The sequence below is a fragment of the Chaetodon auriga genome, chromosome 7, assembly GCF_051107435.1.
Source record: "Chaetodon auriga isolate fChaAug3 chromosome 7, fChaAug3.hap1, whole genome shotgun sequence".
NCBI lineage: Eukaryota > Metazoa > Chordata > Actinopteri > Chaetodontiformes > Chaetodontidae > Chaetodon > Chaetodon auriga.
In genome coordinates, this window is record NC_135080.1 from 6,744,731 (window position 1) to 6,768,784 (window position 24,054).

Genomic DNA, 24,054 nt, shown 5'->3' on the forward strand with positions numbered 1-24,054 from the left:
TTCTGAAAGCATACACCAGCCAATTGACAGGTACAAATACAGTACACAGAGAAAAAAATGGGTGTTGTTGATTGTAAAAAGCTGACTCGGCTAACACGCCACAAGCCCAACAAAGAAAGTAATGAAATAGATTGAAACCAAAGTAAATCTTTACTGCAGACGTCTGGAGCGCTGATGTGGAATAGCAGTGAGGGTGTTTGACGGCACATGTCAGATGTGCTGAGGACATGTCATGCTGGAGTGATGTGAGCCCTGTCAGCTCCAAACCTCGTCCCAGAGCGCTGCGTCAGCTTCCTCACTATTGATTGTCAGGCTTCTTTGGGGAATTTGGCTGGATTCGTTGTTGCGGGAGCAGCAAAACCAATCGAACGGAGAAATCAGATGTATAAATAAGCAATGTTCTGCATGAGGGCGCCCAGGAATGACACAATGACATAGTCACCTTGACATAACCCTGCAGCTCCCTCCCAGAGCAATCAGTGGTGGCCAGTGCTGTAAAGCTCTTTCACACTGACACACTCACGTCCCTAATGACTATCCATGTGCTTTTAAATAGACAGAGTGCCAGTGTCTTTCACTGGCTTCAGTTGGAGGCTTTTTTTCAAAATGGCAGGGAAATTTCTCCATCGATTTATATCGCTACTATAAAATTATAAGACAAGTGTTAAATCTGTCATTAAAGGCCTCATTAAAGTCTGTAATTGCTAAGCTGGATACATTTGGTGCTGTTAAAAAGAGAGCGTCCTGCCATTCATTATTGTTACTGTCACAGGGTATCTGAGAGGAGCACTGTGACATCTACAAGCTTCTTTAAACAAACCTCGTCTGAGCTCTGAGAAAACACGTGATGAGGGACTAAAATCTGGACCCGTGCTTCAAGTTTCTTCAGTTGTTTAACTGAAAGTGACAAAAGAAGATGGATGAAAGATTGAAATTTGGGATTTATTCATTCCACAGGTGCCAATGTGCCCTTTAAGGAGATCCCAGCAGCTTGAGCAAAAAGGCAAGAAAACCACTTCAATTAATTTCCCTCTGAAGGTAAATCACATTTCATCACAGCTCATGAGCAACTTTCTCTTCCAATTCACTAACTCATCTCTCTGGAAAGATAAACACAAGACTCTTTCTTCGAAGCAGCCAAGTTAGCAAAAAAACACGTGAATGGAAGATTAAAGGGCATTGTCTAAAATGGGACTTCATCGTTAGATTGAGTTCAGCACTGTTGACTGATCTCATCACTATGCTTTGCTTACTGCTGTTGCAGCTTGCTGGGTCAGGAAACATGAGCTCAGCACCTTGGCCTCTCCCTCAGACATGCACAGAATGGCCATGTCAGCACACTCTGAGGGCAGTTTCCACCACGGTCCACTTGTTCAGCATGCAAAAATGTTTACCATGCTTCACTGTGGCTGTACAGAAAGTGAACATCATTTCACAGTATACTTTGCAAAGCACAAGAGCCTTTAGAGAGACGACAAGTCCACTGTGCAACAGCATGAAAGCCCAGCACACAGCTAAATCTCTGCTCTCAAGAATGAGAAAAAAAGCAATAAAATAGGGGAAATATTACTAAAAATAAGCAAAATTATCTGCATTCAAAACAAGAACATTTCATGTACCAAGGAAAAACATCTAGTCTCAAAGAACCCGCAATTATCTTAAAAGAAGTGCAGCCAGACTAAAAACAAGTACATTTGTCTGGATACAAGGAAATTATGGAAGTTCTAGTTTAAAGCATCAAGTTACTCAACCAGTAATAAAATCCCAGTAAGAAGTTATAATATCTTATTAAGATAATTAAGGACAAAAAACCTTCCAAACATAAAAACTGCCTGGTAAGAAGATATACCTTGTCAGACACAAACCAGAACTCTGTAGTTTGGTTCTCTGGTAGTTCTATTTCGAATCAGTAACAGGTAAAGATGAGCCACCCCGTGGGTCTCTCAGGCCCACCTCCACTCAGCACACTCATCAAACACAAGTGATTAGATGAGTGGTGTATGGGTGGAAGCCTCGGAGAGCCCGGCCACCCTTTCCTCTGAGCTCATAACCCCGGGAGGTCAGGATGAAGAGAGAGAAGGGTGAGAACAAGGCAAAAGATACTTCGAATGACAGTTCACTGACAGCAAGATTAATGACCCGACACACAAAGGCCTGGAGCAGCGCAGCCTTTTGATAAGACACTCTGGACCCCCTCCGCCACCTGGCCGCAATCCATATAAATCGAAGTTTTGTAGATTCCAGTGGCCAATTAATGAGCGGCCCTGGCAAATGACAGTGTCGCTCGCGCCCTCCCGTCCCCGCTGGCACTTCATCTAGATAATCTGATACTGTATCAGAGGCGCAAAGAAGAAAAAAGACCTGTCAGAGATTGTGAAGGGCAGTTATCTATGGTAATGTGCTGGTTTTAGGACGGGCGGGTGAAGTGGAATGTGTGAGTAACTCGGCATGTGTGTGCGTACGTTGGCGTTGGGCAATTTATGAGCAGAGCAGAGGTAAGTGGGCAGGTTGAAGGCCTCTTCAGCGCTGTTGTTCATATGGAAATGAGAAGTAATGAAGTCAACACTGTCAACTTCACATCTCTCGGCATTGTCATAGTGATAAAGGGCACTAGAGGTAATTAATTTCAGTCCAAATACTGAATACAGAATGGCATGGAAATGATGCCACAGACACTGAAGAGGCTGCGTTGCGCCATTGTCAAGTTTTATATCCTCACAAATCTGTCACAGTACAGAAGTCTTATACCATTAATAAGTGCACATACTATCCGTTTTCCCGTGAGCATATGCAAATGAAAGAGCAAAGTGTGAGTATCACAGCCTTGCTAAATCTCTGGGGCCAGATGCAAAAAAACTCTGTTGAAGAAGCCAGTAAAAGTCTGTTTATGCACAAAGGCAGCATATGCATAAGCAGTGTTTGCACCAAGTGTGTAATCCTCTGCATACATATTGTTATACATCTCATTATAGGGTATATCTCACTCATCATGCAGCTCAATCATTGTGAAATTATGCACATGTGCAGGAGGCCCAGTCCCACAGTCAGCCACAGATGGATGCTGACACACCCACATTTTAACCATGTTTGCACATAAAACAGACTCGTTCCGTCGTTCATCTGGCGCAGCGACGCCCTTTAACGCCGCCACAGCAGCCTTTGTGCCGTTACACGCAGCTACTATGCACCAGCATGTTGTGAGCTGCAACAGCCTATTGATTGATAACCAAGCCAAATTTATAACCTGATGTGTGTTATTATTTCAGAAATTACTGTGATTTCACTGACGACATCTAAGCCTCTTTAGATGCGGTTCAGGAAAATAAATGTTTAAGTAAAAGGGATGAAGTCTAGACGCCCTAAACCAAATAAATAGTTCAAATTCCCTTTTCATATAATCCATCTCTTTGCCACTGGTATGTTTCACCCTCACCTCAGCTCACTTCTGAGGTTAATGCATGCATGCTGTTAAGCCTGTTTGGATGAAGCTTGTTTCTAAAGGGCAGGCTCGTATTTTTAAATCTTAAAACAGTTCTCACATTAACAAAGTATCAGTGGCTGTAATTATTTCTCCTGTTATACTGATGCTGCAATTCCAGTGCAAGTGATGGGGGGAAAATGAGGCTGGAAAACAAGTGGTTAACTTCAAAAGTTATGGTCTTATTTAGCACAAAATTCCCTCTTTGTGTTTCTACACCGCAGCTCAACAAGTGCACAGTCCTGAAACATAAAGAGGGAATTTTGCACCACAAAGATTCTAACTTTGGTGTCTAACATCAAAAACAGACAGTCATCACTTTAGACTTTATCAGATTAAGATCTGGATATAGCTCTTGATGAGTTTTACATTTTACAACAGATCTCAGAGCTTCGAAGAAGTTTGTAAACATCTGGGGATGACAATTCAACATCTAAACACGCGAGCCTAATGAAGCTTGTATCTGTGTCTGCACAGGACCACTAATTGCCTGAAAGCTGACTTTTTAACAACCACCAGCTGCAACTGTTAAACCTAATAAACAGAAATTCTCAAATGGTGGCAATTAACTATCCATCAAGTCCACTCAGGCATAAAAATCAGCGACTAATATCAATGTTATACCAGTAAAATGGGTGTGAAGGATATATCAATACATCAGTTTGAATAGCTGCCGCTCACGGGGCACTGTAACCTTCAAGCTACGCCTCGTGCAGTCAACTCCACAGAGCTGATAAAAGTGAATGCTGAGTACACAGCTGCACTTGTGCACCAAAGCCTGAAGGTGTGACAGACATAGGCAATAAAACTCAGCAAAGAATGGCAAGAAGGCAGAGGCAGCTCCGTTCTCTCCCTCGCCCTTACTGTCAGAGACATGACATTAATATGAGGGCGAGAGGGAGAGAGCGGGGGGAAGTGCATCATATGAGGGGGGAGAAAAGGAGCAGAGAGAGAGGCTGACACTTGACATAAGTCACCCGAATGCAGTCGGGGCTCTACCGACATCAGCGTCATCATCATCGCCATCACCACCCAGCTGTCTATACAAACAAATGTGTGCTGAATGCACAAGGTGTGTGTGTAGGTGTGAGAGGGTTTTTACAGCGTGTGCCCGTGTCAGACTGAGCGTGTGGGGGTTTTCCCTTTTTCTTGAATGTTGTGGCCCGGCTGTGTGTGTTTAACCCCCCATACTTGGCCCTGCCATAGGTCTCCTCATCCAGGCAATCACATGACAGAGGCCAACGTCCTCTCAGCATCCTTGAACGGCGGTGATGGGCACCCCGCCAGTGACTGATCACTCGCTCGTTCCCTCTCGTCAGCACTTTCGCTCATCCAGCTCGTCATCAGTGCTCCGCGGTAATAAAACCAATGTCATTCTGCTCCTTGTGAAGTTCACATGGAGAGATAAGGGTAGAAAAGCTGCCACTGGCTTTTTGTTCCAAATTAATTTCCCGCAGTCTTTGTGTACACCATTTCCTGGGTGGCATTTAGTGCTGACAGCGAGCTAATCTCATGTTGCCTTCCTGATTTCAACCTTCATTAGCAAAATTTGCTGCTTTAAAGCCATTTCCCATTTTATTGTCAGGTGTGTGTATATGTGTGTTTCTAAATGGAAATAATTGATCAGGTGCGGTTGTTCTGGAGCAACAGGAGCAGCTCTTTCGTTAATTAAAGCTGCATGTGGCTGCCGTAAACATTAGGGAAATGGGGCTGTACATCAGGCTTAATACCTGGACATGATCATCAGCGCAGGGACTTTGTCCAGGGAAATCTCTTACTGACCATCAAACCAAGGCTTTGCTGCTGCTTAGAGCACGTCGTCCATCCGGACAGGGAAAGTATGATGCCGTGATGTCCACATGAGAGTTCAGGGAGAGATAGCAGTCATACATTGAGTGAAAAATTTTGGCAGCGTCTGGCCACAGCTCACAGAGCTGAGACAGGCCTGTTTTCTCTTTTAATCTATCTGCTTACCGACCATTATATCAAAACAGGAAAATGCCTTAAGTCTAGACAGTGCCGCTATCTCCCAGCATCCCCTAACATTTCTTATCCAAATCGTTACGTGTGCAGTAGACAGCAGTATGTTGGAACTGGGCTACGAGTGCCTGTGGAGATTATGAGGGTGCAGGTGGGACAACAACATTAAGAGGAGATAAGGGAAACTCATAAAATAGCAACGCTTCATTTCCTAAAAACACAAGGGATGCCAGGGCTACCTGACAGACTACTATCAGCGGGACTGTAGAATCATAGCCTGGTTATCGTCTCTGTAAATGGAAAGGTAGACCGGGACCATAGGCAGCTGTGGCTGGAATGTTGATGCTGATATGCAGGCGAACTTTTCCAGTGAGAGCTGAAATGTCGCTGTCACCGAATTAGCAAGCAATTCAGTCCTATCAAGCCTCAAATGGGGGATGAGCACGGAAGTGAAGTTACCACATTCTGTTCGTGACTTTAAAGCTTCTTTCAGTCTGCATCCACATTCTCTCCATGCACCTGACCTTCTGCTTTGGAAGCACAATGCACATTAATATTTCATGTCACCAACACAGATACACAAACACACCTCAGTGTTGGGAAGTCTCTACAGCACAGCATACAGCATGGCTACCTCCTCAGTGTTTTACAGTGCATTCGCACGAACAGACGCTGCGTCTTTAAGACGCATTTATGCTCCCTGAAAGTTTTCATGCTTTACGATTTTGAATCAAAATGAGATTTAATGTGTCTTTTTTGACATTAAGCAACGTAAAAACGATTGAGATCTCTACAAAATGAGCTCAATCAATTATATTAAATACAAAATACTAGTTTTCAAAAGTACTGTGTTCACCCCCTTTTGATAGGACACACCTAAACCATCACTGGTGCAGCCACTAGGTTTTAGAGGTCACATAATTATCTAATATGAGCAATAAAACAAACCTCCACTACTTTTAAAGACACTATATAAAGAAGCAAGCAGTCTGTTGTCTTTCACAAGCTTTGAGCCCGTTACTCACATGCTCAGTCCCGATTGGACAGTCATTTTCTCACATTGCTACTGTACAGTGTAGAAGGAAGTAGCTCATTTCCCAACGGCTCATTAAAGTTATATAAAGTTATATAAAGATCTGGGCGGCCGCTGCAGCGAGAGTCAGTTGTTCCTCCATTTTTTCTGAAGTACTCTGATGTGGCAGAATAGAAAACTATGTACTTTTGTTTCACGAGGGAATCAAAGCAAACGTAACTGGTTGGTGCTGGGTTGTCACTTCTGTGCAGAGGACATTTGCATGAAGTTGAACTCTTTCATCTTTTGTGTCTTTAAATAGTAGCAGTGGGCTGCATCGGCATGCTGTTCAACTGACTTTTGAGCCCGTCGCATCTCAAGTGTTAAAGTATGTGTACGTGTGATAGAATTAATGGCAGCAGCAGTGTACTGAAACATGAGATCACTTGGATTTATTTTTCAGAGGCAGCAGCTGTATTAACTTTTTAACTGCTTCTTCTATCAGTATACATTGAATCTGAGCTCTAGCATCTCCAAATAGCTGTATTTTACATATTGGACTAATTCTACCTAAACCATAGATGGATAGTGAACAAGGCACCCACAGGTGGATCCAACCCCCCGAGCTGGATGTTGCCGTTTTCACTTAGACAGCAGCTGAAAAAAAGAAAAATGAGCAGACCCCTCCTTCCTCGTCTCCTCTTCCTCATCGATTGTCTGCATGTCTGTGCCTCAGTGTCTCGTGGCAGCAAAAGCCAAAGTGATGGAGACAAAAGGCGGTTTGGGTATTAATTCAGCGCTCACGTCCTCTTTTAGGATCCTTTCACATGCAAAACGCCGGGCTGTGCGTTGGGCAGAAGGGGACGCTGACAATTACAGCCTCGCATTGAGCCACCGTTGGAGACTCACACTTCAGACTGATTGACAAATGAAAAGGGCTGAAATAGCTTCCATTAAAAACAGCCACTTGCCAGAATAGGGGGATCATCTCCAATATCTTGTCTGAAATGGGAAACGGAAAAGATGAGCGTGCATGAGAAATTGAGCTCACAATTCAGTATTTTACAAAGGCCGTTTAGGCTGCATGCACAGAATACCCCGCGGTAATGCAGAGGCTTTAAAGCTCAAATTCAATGGAACATTAAGATAAAGCAGCGACTTTCTGGGGAGGATCTGCAACCAACTGTTCCTTCCACTCAATTTAAAAACTTTTCCTACTGTGCTAACTAATCCACTCCCCTGTACATACACAGATGCACATAAATGAGGGATGCACACAAACGTACACTGATTAGCCAAAATTGCCTCGTTCATAAAACAAAAATCAACAAATATGTCTGGAAATCTCTGCATGCGATTCTGCAGGAGACAAGCAGAGATGTTCATTGTCCTGCCAAGCACGTAGACCGATAGATTTCCAATCATGGATGTTGCTCAATTTGTCTGCTAGTCCCTCAGTATACCCAATCTACACAGCATACAGAGTACAGAATCCAAATCAACAGTTTGTGGAGACGGATGCCTGTTGAGCACCTCATCACATGTGAAACCAGAATGACGTGGCTCCCGTGTGTGTGAGAATTGACAATGTTATCTTGCTGAGACTGAATGTGTAATGCTTGGTCTAACGTTTAAAAAAGTCTACTCTCCTTTCAATCTTGAATTTCCAGTTCAGATGTGCCTGAATAAAGGTGCTGCCCATCGGAAAAAAACAACAAAGATATGCAGAGGAGTGTTTCAGTTGCATGAATGTTTCTTGAAGGCAAAGATGTAGTGGAGTGGAGTGCAGTGGTACTATTACTGTTCAATTAGAGGAGTAAAAGAACTGGCAAATGAAGACTATAATTTAAAGTTTGGCCCTCAGGTTGTGTAGCCTGAAGAGCAGCACCTGCAATCTGGAGGCAAGACAGCATCCACAGTGATTTTGCAGAAGTCCTCAGGGCAAAAAGTAAAACTTATAACCCATTAACATGCATGAACAAAAGTACACCAAAACAGTCAATATGGCAAGGAAGAATCAGTCGTACTGTGGAGTGCATGAGATGCTGGTAGCCAGAGACACAACACAGGTATAAATAACAAGTACTTGTGTCTGCGAGCACAAACAGCTGCAGGGGAGTGCCGTGTGCTGCTGTAGGAGCACAAACAGGTTCTTTAATGGAGAGAGGGATGTGAGGAGAAATTCATTTGCGAGATGACACTCTCCTGCAGCCCCACAGCACAAACCTCGTGAGAGGGATGTTGTGGCTCAGAGGATGGGGAGCGGTGCGGGGGGGGTTTATGTGTGTGCGTGGTGGGGTATGTGTGTGTAGGAAGGGGGGTGGGGGGGCAGATTGAGGAATGGGGTGAAAAGATGCAGAGGTGCCTGTGTCATGTCTCTATGGAAATCAATAAACTCTGCTGTGCTGCATGCACAGCACACCGTTTCACGCATGCATACAAGTACACACACACAAACACACACAAAGCACAGGGCGGGAAGAGGTATAAAAGAGCTGCATGCAGAGAAAACGTGCAGCGATTCTGTGACTCTATTATCTCTTCCCATATTGCCTTGTATTTAATCTAAAAGCAATGATATAGGATGGGAAGTGATTTCATTCTGTTTGTCACATTCAAATGCGTCCAAACACATTTTTATCAATAAAATCCTTATTAAAACCACTCACTGTGTCATATAGTATGAATATTCAATAAAAACTTTCTATTGCTGCTTGAAGGATCTTCTGATTTAGATGAGGAAACGCCTCAAACAAGCTTTCCGAACTGTTCGGTAGAATGCGTAAGAGGCTGTTGATGCATGTGTAGGTGGTAATGACTACTAAATTAGTCAGCGTTTTTTATGATGACATTACAACTTCAGCCGTTTCTGTTGATCTTGCTTAAACTGCTGGAAATGGCTTGCACACACTTGTGGGCTCAAAGCATCTGCTGTTATTAAAGTGTCTAATTAGACTTAACCTTGATGTCTCTTTATTTTATTATTTTTCTTTTTTAGGAGTGGCGATTTATCTTTCGGTCCCTCACAGGAAGTGCGACCTGCCCTAAATCTCACCTTCCCCTTGGACTAACTTTGTAGATCCAGCCTTAACAGTAGCGATGGGGTTCAAGGTAAAGTCACAGTGGATACGTGTGAAGCTGGAGCCGAAGGAGTGGAATAAAGAAACAGCACACTCAAGCTCAGGACATCAAATTTCAAGCCTGGGAGCAAAATATGAAAGAAAAAAAAAAAATCCAAAAGCTGGCTGTGTACAAAGACACCCCCTGACACACACACAAACACACACCTCCATGACAAAAAGACAAATGCCCAGAAAATAAAAGGAGGAGAATAGTAAAAAAAACAAATGTCCAAACCTCCTGGAGCAGATTTTTCATCATTAAATGATGGCCTGAGGGCAGAGGGAGTATGATGAGGAAACACTGGCTTGTGCCCTGCTCTGTAATTAAATGGTGGCTGGATGGAGTATGAGGCAGGGAGATGATAAGCACTGGGCTCTGTGCCCCAGGACAGAGGAATATTGTCAGATGCTTTAAACAATACTGTTATCTGTGAGAAAAGTCGCTTTAGAAAAACAAAGATGGAAGACAGATTGCAACTGTTCTCTAATGGAATCACTGCAGCCTACAACGTAAAGGACGCATATTTACATTAACTAAACCCACATATGAGAGCACAACACAGAGAAAAACATCATAATTATAAAGCAGCAATGTTCATTTGAAATATGCTCAATAAAATGAGTCATTTTGCAGATAAATTGGCACACAAGATAAAGCAGATTTAAAGTGGGAAACATAAAAATGAAAATCTGTAAGGAAGCGTACAACTGTGCATTGGCCTAAGTGCTTTAAAAGATGAAGGATAAGTCAGGAAATTTGTCTTTTTTCACATTAGAAACAGACAAACGTGGATACCATTACACTGGTATCTGGTAACTTAGCTTCCTAGATTGGAGCTTCTCCACTTTATATACCTTCAATGATAAGTGGAGGGTCTAACCAAGATCAACATCATAATCTTTTAAGCATTTATGGGACTGCATTCCCGTTCAGTAAATATGATCATGTGGAAATGTGACACCAAAACAAAAATATATTTAGCAGTGGCCAAAGCCATAGCACACATATGACTACAGGTAGGTGATAGCCTACAGCCATGCTAACAGCTCTGTGAGGTTGTACTTCTGCACAGCAGTGCTTTGAGCGAAATGCTAATGCTAACATGCTAACATTCCTTCAATGAGAGTGTTAACATGCTGTTTAAGCCTTTATATATATATAGTTACCATGTTCACCATCTTACTCTATTAATATGCTAACTAACATTTTCAATGCAATTGGCACACAACAAGAAGTCCAGCTTATGGGAATGTCATAAGTTTTGCAGCTATTTGGTCATGAATTTTAATAATTTACCAAATGACAACACTGGATGAGAAGTTACCATTCAACGGGACATGAATGTCAATCCATCTAAATAGCTGTTGAGATGTTTCACTTAAAAATACAACCTCAGCGCCATGCTTGAAATCACAAAAATAACAGGGATAACAGACAAGTTACTTCCATCTTATCTTAGTTCTTCTATGGGACATTAAGGCCTTCAGATCTGAGTGATTGGTCCTGCGTCAAATCCTGAGTGTGCATATCAGTTTACAGTGCAGCCATAGTCCACATTCAGTCACCAAGAAGCACAAGACATGTGATTGATGTCGTGTCCACACACGCCCCAATAATGAGTTTCATTCCAGTGCAAAAAACTGCATGTTTTGACTCCATTAGACACAAGTGCAAACATGTTGCTCCCTGAACACAAATACTACCATATATCACACTTAGTGGTGTTGCAAGACATTGAACCACCAACAAGAAACAACACAGTTTTCAATGCATGACTGAAGAAACTATAGTGTCGGGAAAGAAAGTGAAAAGGAAAATAATGCACGAGTGACGACTGGGAAAAGCACATGTACAATTTCAACTGACAAGGCCAAGATTGGTTTGCCAGGAGAAATTAGTGTGGACAGTGTTCAGAGAAAGGGTCTTGTCTCAGCCTTTTTTTTTTTTTTTTGACAGAGCTTTTTAATACCTCTTAATGGAACAAATGGTGTCAGTAAATTGTATCATTCTCCAAAAAAAAAACAAAAACAAAAAACAGTCCGTCAGAAGAATTTCATTATATGAAATGGCAAGCTTTCAATCCTTTTCCTTCTTCAGTAATGACACAAACTCCCTTGAGAAAGAAGAATAAAGCACAGCGGTGAAATGAGGATTTTTCACCTAAATACAATCACGGGGCATTTTGCAAAGTGCTGTTTAAAGCAATCAGGAATCACTCTTGAAAGTTGGCAAGGAGTGAAAAATACTTTGTTTTTAAAGTCAGGATATTTTATTTTGACTTTTTCATTGGTAAAAAGCTTTCGTCTGCCCTTTGCCAAAGCAGAGATTGTTGTATCGCTGCCAGTCGGGTTTCGAATTCTCTCAATGGGGAATGAAGATGAGTACAGTCATCCCTGAAAAATGGCTGGGACTCCATGGAGTCACGCGACTGATGCCAAAGTAGACTGCTTCATTTTTCTGGCTTCAGCTTCAAATTAGATCAGACACCAGAAACGACCTTCAGATATCAGCATAGCCAATATGCTGACTAGGATGCATCCGAGAAAAAGGCCAGTGATCAAGATTTATGGAGTGAGGCTGCGCTGTGTGTCAAGAGTGATACGTGTCTCATCAACGGTGAAATGAAATGTCAAATTAGTTTGTGTGAGGGCGTGTGCGTTTCAGCTTGGCTGCAAGAATGCTCTAATGGCTGCTTGTACACAAGATCGGGAGACAAAGAGACAAAGAATTTGCAGTCAAATAGCACCCAAAGCGAGAGAATGGAGGCAAAGTGTGAGTGTCAAATAGGGTGCTTATAGTGCAGAACACTAATAAGGGAAACGTCAGCAGGACAGCGGCAGCAGATCCATTCTCCTCCAGGCTCCGTCTTGGCAGTACCTGTTATAAACTTTCTCTGCCGTCTTGCACAATTGGTTCTGTAATTTAAAAAGGTCAGCATGGCTCTTGTGTAATTCAATACTCTCATGGTGCTGTATTAACCACATATTTAATCACCCTCGAGGTGGTGTGCCAGCTGAATACTGAATGTGAAGAGAAGAGGTAGAACCCGCAGCACAGCTCTCTCACCTGATACATGTGACTCACTGTATGTGGGAGGAGGAACAGTTTAGCCGTGACTGTGTTTCCACGTTAGTTGAAAAAAACATCAGGTAAACTGAATGTTTTCAGTAAGAAATTCATCTTCAGGATGGTTTAAAATAAAACTGGCTGTTTGGTGGAAAGGAGTTTGTTTTAATTTGTTTGCACAAATAAAGCAAGATGAGTAGATTCAGTTCAGCAGTCAGAGCACTGGATGAAATATCTTGCGTTATGGAATTTGGGGCAAGTTCACCAATGAAAAACCGTCGGTCTCCCCACTGTGAGACACACAGAGCCATAGATATTGCACCTTTCCTACATTATAATTGCCCATAAAAGACAAACGTCTGCATGATTGAGATAAATAATTCCATTAATCCCACAATTCATGAGAAATAACATGAAATCAGTGATGCAAAGCAGATTATTTTAGGCTAAACTATAAAACACATTTTATACGGCTCTGTCCACCCACCCCCAACTTGAAAAATATGAGGCACCTGTTGCACTGAGGCTGGCAGAGCATTATGGGAAATGAATGATACTTCTCCCAAGAAAACCAATCGCCAGGTAAATTACAGTGGCAGGGAGCCACTTTATTATCTTTAAATAGAAGACTCATGCATGTGGCTCAGTATACTGCACATATGGCATGCTCAGCTGAGTGGATGAAACAGGTCGGCAACGCGGCGCCAAGTGAAGAGAAAAGATGAATGAATGTGCTCGTGTGTGGAAATTAACAGCAGCCGATTCACCTGTTTGTCTCCTTCTGATTGGGCTGATTCTGCAAAACCCATGATTATGTTCAATGAGAGTGTTTTTCAGATTCTTGCTTTTCACAATATGCGCATGGCAACTGCGGCTATGGTTAAGGTGGAGTTAGGGCGATGCCACTAGATCAGTTGGTTAAGGTCTAAGTTACTTGGGCTCTTGCCCAAAAATCAGATATACTACACACCTGTCCATCACCCTGACTTCCCTACGTAGCTACAGACAGGGCACACCCCTTCCTGTATTAGCACTGAAAGTTGGCACTGGATGTAAATTATAAAGTGCATAATAGAAATAAAATTCCCAGCGTATATCCTCCCATTATCTAAATTTTTTTTGCCACAGTCAGACAGTGTGCACAGGATAGTGGCTCATTACTCACGAACCAGAGAAAGTTAATAAAGTCGCTCAGACAACCCAGAGGATGAAAACACCTTTTATAAAAAGGGAACAGGGAGTCATTGCTTTTGGGAGCTGCCAGCATTTACTTTAAGGCAAGGAAATTAAAAGAGCTGTCAGTCTGCGAGTATGCAAAGGAATAAAATCAAAGTGATGCTTTGACATTTCTCTCTCACTGAGACACAGTGGAAGGAAGACACGCGGCCCTGGCGGAATTTGACTTTTCCGCATCTCGATATTTGTGACAGTTTCTTTACTATGCTGACACATTTGCAGAAAAGTACAATTCATGACTTAAATCTGACATCCCTCTCTGGTTTGGGTGAATTGTCACAGAAGCTGAACACCTTGCTTGAGGCATCAAGTGCCTTACATAAGAAAGAATATCTATTTTCAAATCTTTGTTCCCAACTCCAAAACACTCACAGATACGTCATTCCGCGCTTACAATTCTTGTGGGTATCACCTTGAATCTTTTTAGCTGTAACTAGAGCAGAATATGAGTTGCACGCGATAGAGATAAGAAAAGCCCTTGGTTATTACAGTTTGATGCCATCGGAGTTTTAAGCAACTGTCAATTCACCACGAGCTGAATTCAATCCTACTATAGCTCTAACTGCTGCCAGTCAGAGATTCTGCTCCAAGGCTGTGATTGAAAGCATTTTTGCCAAGGTAGTGATCCCTCACCTGTGCACACACATGCTCACACATACACCATTAAATCAGAGTACAGGGAGCCACACAGTGCTCTCTGCTTGACAAGTAAATTGCTTCCTAGATCGTGTTAACAAAAGAAGATATGGAGAGAAAGAAGGTGGTGGCATGAACATGGTTAAAGAAACTGAATAAAAAGGCAAGAGAATGATGCAAAGCAGTCACAATAAGGTGAAAGCTGAAAGCAGCGAGTGTGAAATGCTTTGCTGTGAAGGGCTGCGTGGACCTGTTGTTCTGTCTGCTGAGAGCTGGGTGGGAAAGCAGAGAAGTCAACATGGTGTGACTGAGACTGTCAGTCATGGTGACAATGACCCACAGGTTATTCTCTTATCCGCGGCAGGGAGACATTTCAGTAACATCTGGAACCAAATTTTTTAGGTATAACAGAGCCATGCAAAAACATGTGAAACTTGAAAAAAATCTGAGTACATGGCCTAGAAAGTGTAGATTAATCAAGGCAAAGCTGAGCAATATTTCGAGGAAAAGCATCTTTGGCTGGTAAAAACTTTTATGAAAGAAAAAGTACACATTTCTTTCACCTCAGTGGCAGAACACAATGACATATTGCTTTGCGAAAGTGGAGCCAGGAATGACTTTTTTCATTTTACCTCTAACTCTCAAACGAGGTTTCCTATTTCTTAACTTGACATGTTGGGAAGATCTGAAACACATTGTTCACCTCGTGAACTTGTAACTTTTTGACAGAAGAGGCACAGTGCCTCAAAAATACATTTCAGGCTAAATGCAAACAAGGCCCAAAACACTTAACCACCAGATGCCACATCCATTCAACACTCTCCTCTGTTTAATCCAACATGTGCAGCACTGCAAAAGCCCAGAGCACTCAATAAAACTGACCAGCGTGAAGAATATTTTTAGCCTTTCTAATTTATTAAGAGTACATCATTAAGAAGCAGAATAGATATTCAGTCAGAGCTTCATAGCACCACCAGTCTGTCTCTACATTTAAGAGTAGGCTTAAAACTTTGCTTTTTAATAAAGCTTATAGTTAGGGCTGGCTCAGGCTGGCCTTGGATGAGCCCTGAGTTATGCTGCTATAGGATTAGACTGTCAAGGGACCTCCAATGATACACCGAGCTCCTCTGTTCTTCTCTCCCTTTCCACCTGTACGATTTCATGTTCTACCGAGGCATGTTACTAACTTAGCTTCTTCCCCGGAGTCTTTGTGCTTTGTCATCGTGCAGGTTCTCATGGATAGTGGTTGAACCTGGATTGTGGATTATAGCTGCGTCTTCTGCCATGGCCGTGCCTGACATCCACTGCAACTGCTGCTACTATTAGTAATACATCCAGTATTATTACATCCATAGAGCTGCATTACGTACATATACTTTCTGTTACCAATACGTACATAGATCAGACACATAAATATATATGTATATACTATGCTATATATACTACATATAGTTAAGAGTCTATTGTTAAGGCGGTCACTGTTATTGTGATTGCATTTCTGTCTCTGTCTCTAACCCAACCGGTCGAGGCAGATGGCCGCCCACCCAGACGCCTGGTTCTGCCTGAGGTTTCTGCTTGTTAAAAGGAAGTTTTTCCTCGCCACTGTTGCCAAGTGCTTGCTCACGAGGGAATTGTTAGGTCTCCGTCGACAAAGAGTACGATTTGTACCAGCTCTACATTGAAAGTGTCCTGAGACATTTTCTTTTGTGATTTGGCTCTATATAAATAAAATTGAATTGATCTGAAATTGGATTTTTAATAACTAACAAATGTCCCAAACATCCGCCATCCATTGAATTTGCGTATATGCTTAGCAGGGTACCCTGCAGTCTTTCTCTGCAGGCCGTGTATATCCTGGACAGGTGCTGTATCTTCTAGCCAATAAAAAACAGTTGTACACTTTGTGAGTTTCATGGTTGCAAGCTGTGCAACTCGGTTTACTGTATAATGGTACAGCTACACAAATGCTTACAAGTGAGCTCTCCAAGAAAATCTTTTGTTGAAGACTGTAAAACTGTAGACTACATGAGAATAAATGCTGATATGTGCTAAGATCAATGTTGCCATTCTGGTGCCAAACTCTTGTAAGTAGATAAAAAATAGATCAGAGTGAAAAGGTGTCAAGACGTCATAGTCAGACAATCTCACAGACGGACAGACACACAATGATAAACTATGATGATGGGGCCAGACCATGAAGTCTTTGGCACTGATGAGAAGACATGCCAGTGCAGAGAAATATGACACGTCTTACCTGGGACTAAAGGAACCTCTTGGCCCTGGGCCAGTCTGAGCAGAACCATTATGAGGAGGGGCGTGGCCCCTGACCACATGCCATGCATTACGAAGCTCACTGTCCTGGCATCACTCGGCATCAATCTGTGGGAGAAAAACATAAAACATTTAAAGAGCGGTTGTGTGTTGGATATCCCTCTGTTCAATGGGTGGCAAGAAGAACAAAGGAAAACGGATATTCAATTTATTGTGCAAATTACAATGAAATGCCAGAGTGCAGGAGAAAACAATTACTGCAACAGCATGACCACAATACATAAAACATCTCATTTCTAATGGCATTTAGAATTAGTGAATACAAAGCAGCTTTCATGAGAAATGACTAACAATTCTCTGTGGAGTCCCTTTACGTTGTAATGGTATGCTAGTTGAATCCATAATTCATAATCCTATGAGAGTTCAGTCTCAATCTCTGTTGTTTCTCTTACCCAGTATCTCCTTTTGTTTATTCACACACACACACAGACACACAGACACAGACACACAGACACACACACACACAACAAATGCCTCTGTGTCAAATAGATTTCAGACAGGTGAGACAAAAGCGTCAGAGTTTAGTGGTGTGTGTGAGACGATGCCGCCTTGCTGACATCACCTGCACACAGTGACAGGGACCGTCTGTAGCATGGAAATAAATCTGAGGATTCTCTGGATCAGCCATCTGTGGAACAACCTGTTCACCCTTGTTTGATTACATCCAGCAGGCCGGGCAGCCTCGGCTGCTCCGTCTCCTGGTCTTTCACCGTGTCCCTCTCTCTCTCTTTCATGCTTCCTCCTCTGCACTGTTATGCACTGTGATTTTCTCTTCGCAGCCCCCTTTCCCAGGCATGACATACCCCTTGAATTGGATATGCTTCAGCTAAAATATGATGGACCTGGCTTTATCATAAATTCCAAGGCTCTACAGCAGTGACTGAGTCTTGTCAAGCCTTGCATCTTTTGAGACGATGAAGAGCGTTAACATCGACTCTCCACGGTAAAAAGGTGAATGCAAGCGATAATGAAAGTGGGGAAAATGCTCACTTTGCAAGGGACACTACACCACATCTTTCCTCCTGCTGTAGACTATGTTCTCCTAGCAATCATGTGTTAAATGTGCCTTTAATTCTTTAAAAAATGTCCATGTGCTTTAATGCATGTAACACCAAATGGACCCACTATTTGCAGCTTATTAGTGGTAGCTTCTTCTCTCCATGCCATCCTTTTTCTTTCTGTCTCTCTCACTCTCCTTTCTGTAATAGGTCTGCAGGAGAAAGAAGGCACAAGCATACCAATTTACTCTTATAGCTTCTTTTTTCTCTTATCTTTGGTTACTCAGTGGACACTCTTGCACTCCTTTGTATGCATGTCTTGTTCTCAGAATTAGAAGAGCCTGAAAAGGCTGTCTGTCAGATCTCAACCATGGGGAGCTCATTGTTGCAGGGGGTGTTATCATCACCTCTCATTCCTCCTGTGTCACAGCAGAGCCAAAGAATTATATGTCCTATTTGCACAATTGCCCCATTTGCATGTGATGATGACAAGCGTATTCCCAGCTAAATGTGCGATAAAGAGGTTCCTGTAGTTAGACTGAAAGATTCCAGTGCTTTCACTCTGCCTGGCCACCTGAACCAGCAGCACAGCGATATCCTGGAGGAGCAGCAGGCTAGGTCCCTCCATTTTTCTCGATAATTGTGTCAGATAAACTCACTGCATCATCCTCTTGCAGGCAATCTGATAAATACGCAATTACCAGTCAGCGGATGGCTGTGACAAGTGGCCACCAAGGGTCTTTGGGTTGGGAATGTGGGATACGTTGAGATGGCCTCCTCGACCCAGAAGCAAGTGGTGCGGAGCTGGATTCGTGATTCAGCTCATCACCCTGTTCCATTTGATTAATGAATTGACAGATTAGAGTTAAAGGAAGATTTATTTGAGTCCTCCCCTCTAGAAACCACAAACACGTATGCGAAGATGCATCACAGTCCAATCAATGCTTATTCCCCTGTACTCATTATCAAGCCCGCCTCCATCAAAGAAATGAACATGTTTTACAAGACTTGTTTCAGTGGCCTCCTCTGCGTTCACTACAAATTCAGTGCGAGAGGAATGAAAGGCCCTTATTGTCTCCCTTTATCTGACTCAATGACTGCTGAATGGATTGAAGCCAATTAATCTGGCAGTGACAAGAAGCATTACTGCTGGCTCAGTGACCAACTCCCACAAAAGACAGGAACCAACAGCAGAACAGTCATTGCCCACAAATTGATTTTCGGATGCCTACTAAACCAAAGCGATGTCATTCAAAACCTCCGGTTTCTCACTGTGACTCTTCCACACGACCCAAGCAGCTGAACTCAACAGAGATGAGACAAGTGTGGGCAAGGTATCATTGTTACCGCGGATGAACACACACACACAACTTTTCCCATTTATCTTCCAAACGCCTGAAGTTCCTTACTGAGATGTGGTGCTCATGTGCAGCATCCTTGAACCCCGACAAAGCTCAGATGAAATGTTTAAAAGGAGGATTTGCAGGCAACTTAAGGGCAAGCTAGTTGGAGGCCTCTGAGAATATGATTGAGCTTCATGTTACCTCTGACTGGGACCTCTACTCCTCACTGCTTAATCTGTTTCCCTTTCATCTTCTGCCTTTGTGCTTCTGAAGCACGCTGCACATTCTTACACTGTCAAACCAGAAGCAAGGCAGAGCAGGAAGCAAAAGTATGGAGAAGCAACAAAGAGGACAGGAGAGCAAATACAGCAAGTACAAACATGCTGAAGAGGATTTTTACAAAGTGGCCATTTTATTAGGTACACATGTGAAGTCTAATGCAATCCAATAATACTGCTTTGCAAAAGTTGTTATTAAAAAATTGTATGTTTTTAGCATTGCATTCATAATGTAGCACTCTGTTAACTATTACCTCAATAAAATAAATATACAATCAAATAAACACATTTCCAACAATATAAACAAAAACTAAACATTACAACTTTGTAAAGGTAGAATATATGACAGAGCTGTTGTTGGATTGTATATTCTTTTGCAAAAACAACCATTTGAAAAATAGTTTCAAATTATGCAAATATATTCGTCAAAAATTATATAACGCTTCAGCAGTGTCACATGGCCAAATCAACTGGGTATTGTCCAAAATTCTGCATTTTTAGTATAAAAGTCTCACTGGTGATTCTTTCCTCTGCAGTGGAGGGATACATCCGGAAGTCAAATGCAGATTTGTTTTCAGGACACAACACCAGCAATAAACCTACACACGACTAACAGGACAAACATGCCCACTTGGTTTTGTCAACTCACGCTGTTGAGTATTAGCTTTGCTGAAACAACTGGGAATGCATATTTGCATGGAACGAGGGCTGCAGACATTGTCCTTAAATTATGACAATCTTGTCGCGTAAAAAAGGAATCACTTAATGACAGTTACAAGCACAGTGTCCAGAAACTATCTCTGATCAGGTCAACATTCTGCATTTGTATCGCTATTCTGCATTTATTCAACATAGGTGGGGGCACCTGGAACTGGCCTTGCCTGCATCACTATTATAAAGTGGGATTTCTTTTTCTAAGTTGAACATTTGTGCAGTACTTTGCTTTGCTGAACAAGAAAGAAAGTCACTTCTTTACAAGTTCTATACAACCAATATTGCATTTTCCTGCACTGCTAGTACTCACCCACCCACAAGTTTTGTGAAATTCAAGTTCAGTATTAACTTCAAAGTTTTAGACCCCAGAGTTCAGCATTAACGTATGCCTCTATAGTTCTATAAGAGTCTTGTAAAACGCAGTTGCAGGTACAGCACCAGAGGGCTGAAAAAAGAGAGGGCACAGGGACTGCACACTGCCTGATGAATCATTGGCTGCAGTTCACTGTGGGAGCAACAACATACTCACTTAAACAACTCTTTAAAGGACCTGGATGCATTATTATTTCTATGGGACTAGGACTGGGTTGTGCTATTTGTAAATCCATTTCTATGTTTTTATGTAGTTCTTTCTAATTACTGGCGAATTTCAAACAATTACTAAATTGTGTTCCACCATTAGGAGTATAACCCTTTACACATCTATGCATGACTTTGCTTTATTATGTGCATACTGTACATAGAGAGATGTAAATATGTATTTCTTCATGCAGCTAAGAGCAAGAGAGACATCTCTCTCTCTCTTATGGAAGATAATTCCATGGTGCTTAACTAAATCTTTCCAGTTTCGTTACCATTCAAGGCCTGTGTAGTCAAAATGTGACTAGAAATAATGGTGACGTAAACAGCCTTTAACTCTTATATTGTTACAGTCTGCTGCGAGTCCAGCTGGTCCAGATCGCTGGTCTAAATACAACTAATCCTTATGAAAGATATCATATGTGTGGTGCTACCTGTTTTTAATCAGTGATGATCAAATCTCCACTTTTAACTTTCTAACGATTCCAGATTTAAATCTACAAACTGGTGCAACCGACTCCAGAGCGCTTGTCCAAAGCCACACAATGACATGGATGACGGAGCAGCAGAAATGACGGGAGTTTCTCTTCAAGCATAGTCCCACATGCAAATCTACTTAAGTGTGTGTTGTTGTGCTATGTCAGCGTCATGTTTTGATGGATAGTTCCTTTGCCTCTCAAGCACTGTGTTCTCTATGTCAGCATGGCTACTCCTTCCTCATAAAAATGCCAGCACTGGATTAAGCATCTCACATTCACAGTACATTATGGCCCCTCACTTCATTACAATAAAAGGATTAACCTGCCTGGGATCTGCGAAGTGATGGGTGAGGAAGGTAGACGAGATGTGGCTGAACTGTCCTTCCCCCTTAACGTAGCCTGCATCTCTTGCGCTCCTCCAAGTTGAGCTGCTAATCATCAGCGCTCCTGTGGGGGCCACAGTACAGACTGTGGCAACACACAGGAACGGGAGACAAATATGAAGCCATTAGGACACCCTGCAGTTGACTTACATAATGGCATATGCTCCATCCATTCCACAGGGAAAGACCGTCTGTCATGTGGTGCAGCCTTGTCACTAGAATTGTTTTTAATGCTGGAAACTATTTCAGAAACAGTTTGGTGTGGCCTGGATGGAAGTTTTATATTCTGGGATAGAAGTTAACATTTCTATAATTTAATAGGGGGGAAAGGGTCTCTTTATCCAAAACTGGCGAAATGATGGAGATATGAGAAAAAAGTCAAATTAGAATAAATTAGAAAGTGCCGAAAGCACTCCAGCGTGACTGAGGAGATGGGCCTGGTCACACGAGGCCTCCCCACAGCGATCCGTCGTCTCATGAATGTGATCTGTGATAAATTAAAAGCTGATTATTTCTTGGAGGGAGAAGCCAAGCGCTTGGCCCCCAGCCCCCTCGCTGGCGGTGATGGATTAGTCCACAGTCTGCACTACGGACCTGTCCCCACTGACTGCACAGCCGTGGACGCCACAGGCCTAAGTGCCTCCTACCAAGATGCCATATATGACAACTCTTAATTTATTTGAATAAATGCTCCGGCATCTCTTTAAAGGACACTTCCATTTGTTCACGAGACAGATGGATGGTTCTTTGATTTTTTTCTAAAGTAATATTACCATACAAACATCCAGCCCTATTTAGCACCGATACACTATATAGACATATTTTCAAAAGCTGGACAAGAGTTAACTGTTCCCTCAAACAATGATAGATTTTCTGCTGTCAAGAAAACTGGGATTTATTAAGTACCAACCCAACTGTATTCCACTTGAGCAACATCAGCTTATGGACGGTAAGCTTCATGATTGAAAGCAGAATGTTTCTCATGTTTTGTGTTAAATTTCTTAGCTGTAACATGATATGCACCAAGAGCAGCATGACGGGCGCAACAGACAGGCTGTCATGCCCCCCTATTAAAGAGTATTGTTGCAGTCAGAGAGCAGCAGGCAGCTGTAGGTTCTGTGGCCGAGCTCAGGTGCACAGTCCATGAGCTTCCACGAAGCTGAGGTTTTTACATTATGGTCCCATTCTCATGTGTCCTCACCACTTTGCCTGGGTCGGCATCATTTGGACGGCCTACAGTGCAATTTGTCTGCAGTGATTGGCTCTGCCCGAGTGGGAACAAAGGCGGTCAGTCTGGCTGTTGTGTCTTTTTGTGTCTCATATGTCAGAAGTCTGCAGCACAAACAATGCAGCAACTGCCGAGAGCACAGCAATCATTATCTGCTGTTGAATGGCTGTGATTATCCTGCCGCAATCATAACTCTAATTACAAAAGTTGCTTTGTAAGCAGGTGGATTATGCAATGTTAATTGCTTGTGCACAATGCAGCAAGCGCATGTTCAAATGCCACTCACCATTGTGCCCTGCACAAAAGCAGCACAGGTTTTACCCTCTGCCATATGTAAAGCAATGCCACATCCTTTGATGGCTGGTTGAAACCTTCACGGTACAATCACGTACCTTCTTGTCATTAATGATATTTCATTGATAATAGTTGTAATGAATCACACTTTACTTGATTATCTGACATGATCCAATATGTCTGTGCTCATAGCTCTAATTGATGAACCTCATCCCATAAACTGGTGTATCTCATTACTCAATCTCATCTACATTATCAGCTTTAGGAAGCTGACCTTGTAGGTACAGTATGTTCAGGACTTTAGAGAAAAACACTCGCCTTGTTCCTGTGTATAGATACTTCACTGACCTGGTCACAGCCACCGTAAAAGGAACCAGAAACATATTGTGTGGATATGATTTTAAAAATCTACAATTAAAACTGATCAAAACTTGACTTAGGCAGACCAACCATTGTACTAACCTCACATTTCACTTCAAGGCTAACGAGCATAGATTGTAACCCACTTTCAGTGCTGAATTTTTCAACACACAAAAGCAGCGAAGGCGTTGACATTTGCATTTTGTCGCAATACAGAGCTGAAAGATGTGAGTTCACTCAAAGATTCTCTAAACAGAAGCTAGACACGGGATGATTTTCCCCAAGCACAGCAACGGCAGCCTTTTTTGCATTAATCACCATAAAGGTGCACTTTACCAGCCCCACTCTGGCAAATTAAATCGTCAGAATAATATCTCCATCATTGCTGTATTTCTGTACTCTGACACGAGCATCTATCTGGCTTTGGAAAGCAGTGCGGCAGGGCCTGCCAACTCGGAAAGACCTGAAACCACAGAGCAATAAAAAGTGACATCAGCAATGGGAAAGTTAATAGTGTGTTTCAGATGCACTTTCTG

At 42.4% G+C, this 24,054-nt stretch overlaps 1 protein-coding gene across 1 annotated transcript in view; it reads right to left on the reverse strand.

The window, feature by feature from the left end:
* Positions 1-24,054, reverse strand: part of robo1 (roundabout, axon guidance receptor, homolog 1 (Drosophila)) — a 217,054-nt gene that overhangs the window by 178,076 nt on the left and 14,924 nt on the right. Inside the window, exon 2 of the mRNA XM_076734888.1 lies at positions 16,786-16,910. Within this exon, the coding sequence (XP_076591003.1) occupies positions 16,786-16,906 (121 nt within the window). The 5' untranslated portion in view covers positions 16,907-16,910. The remainder of the gene's footprint in view (positions 1-16,785; positions 16,911-24,054) is intronic.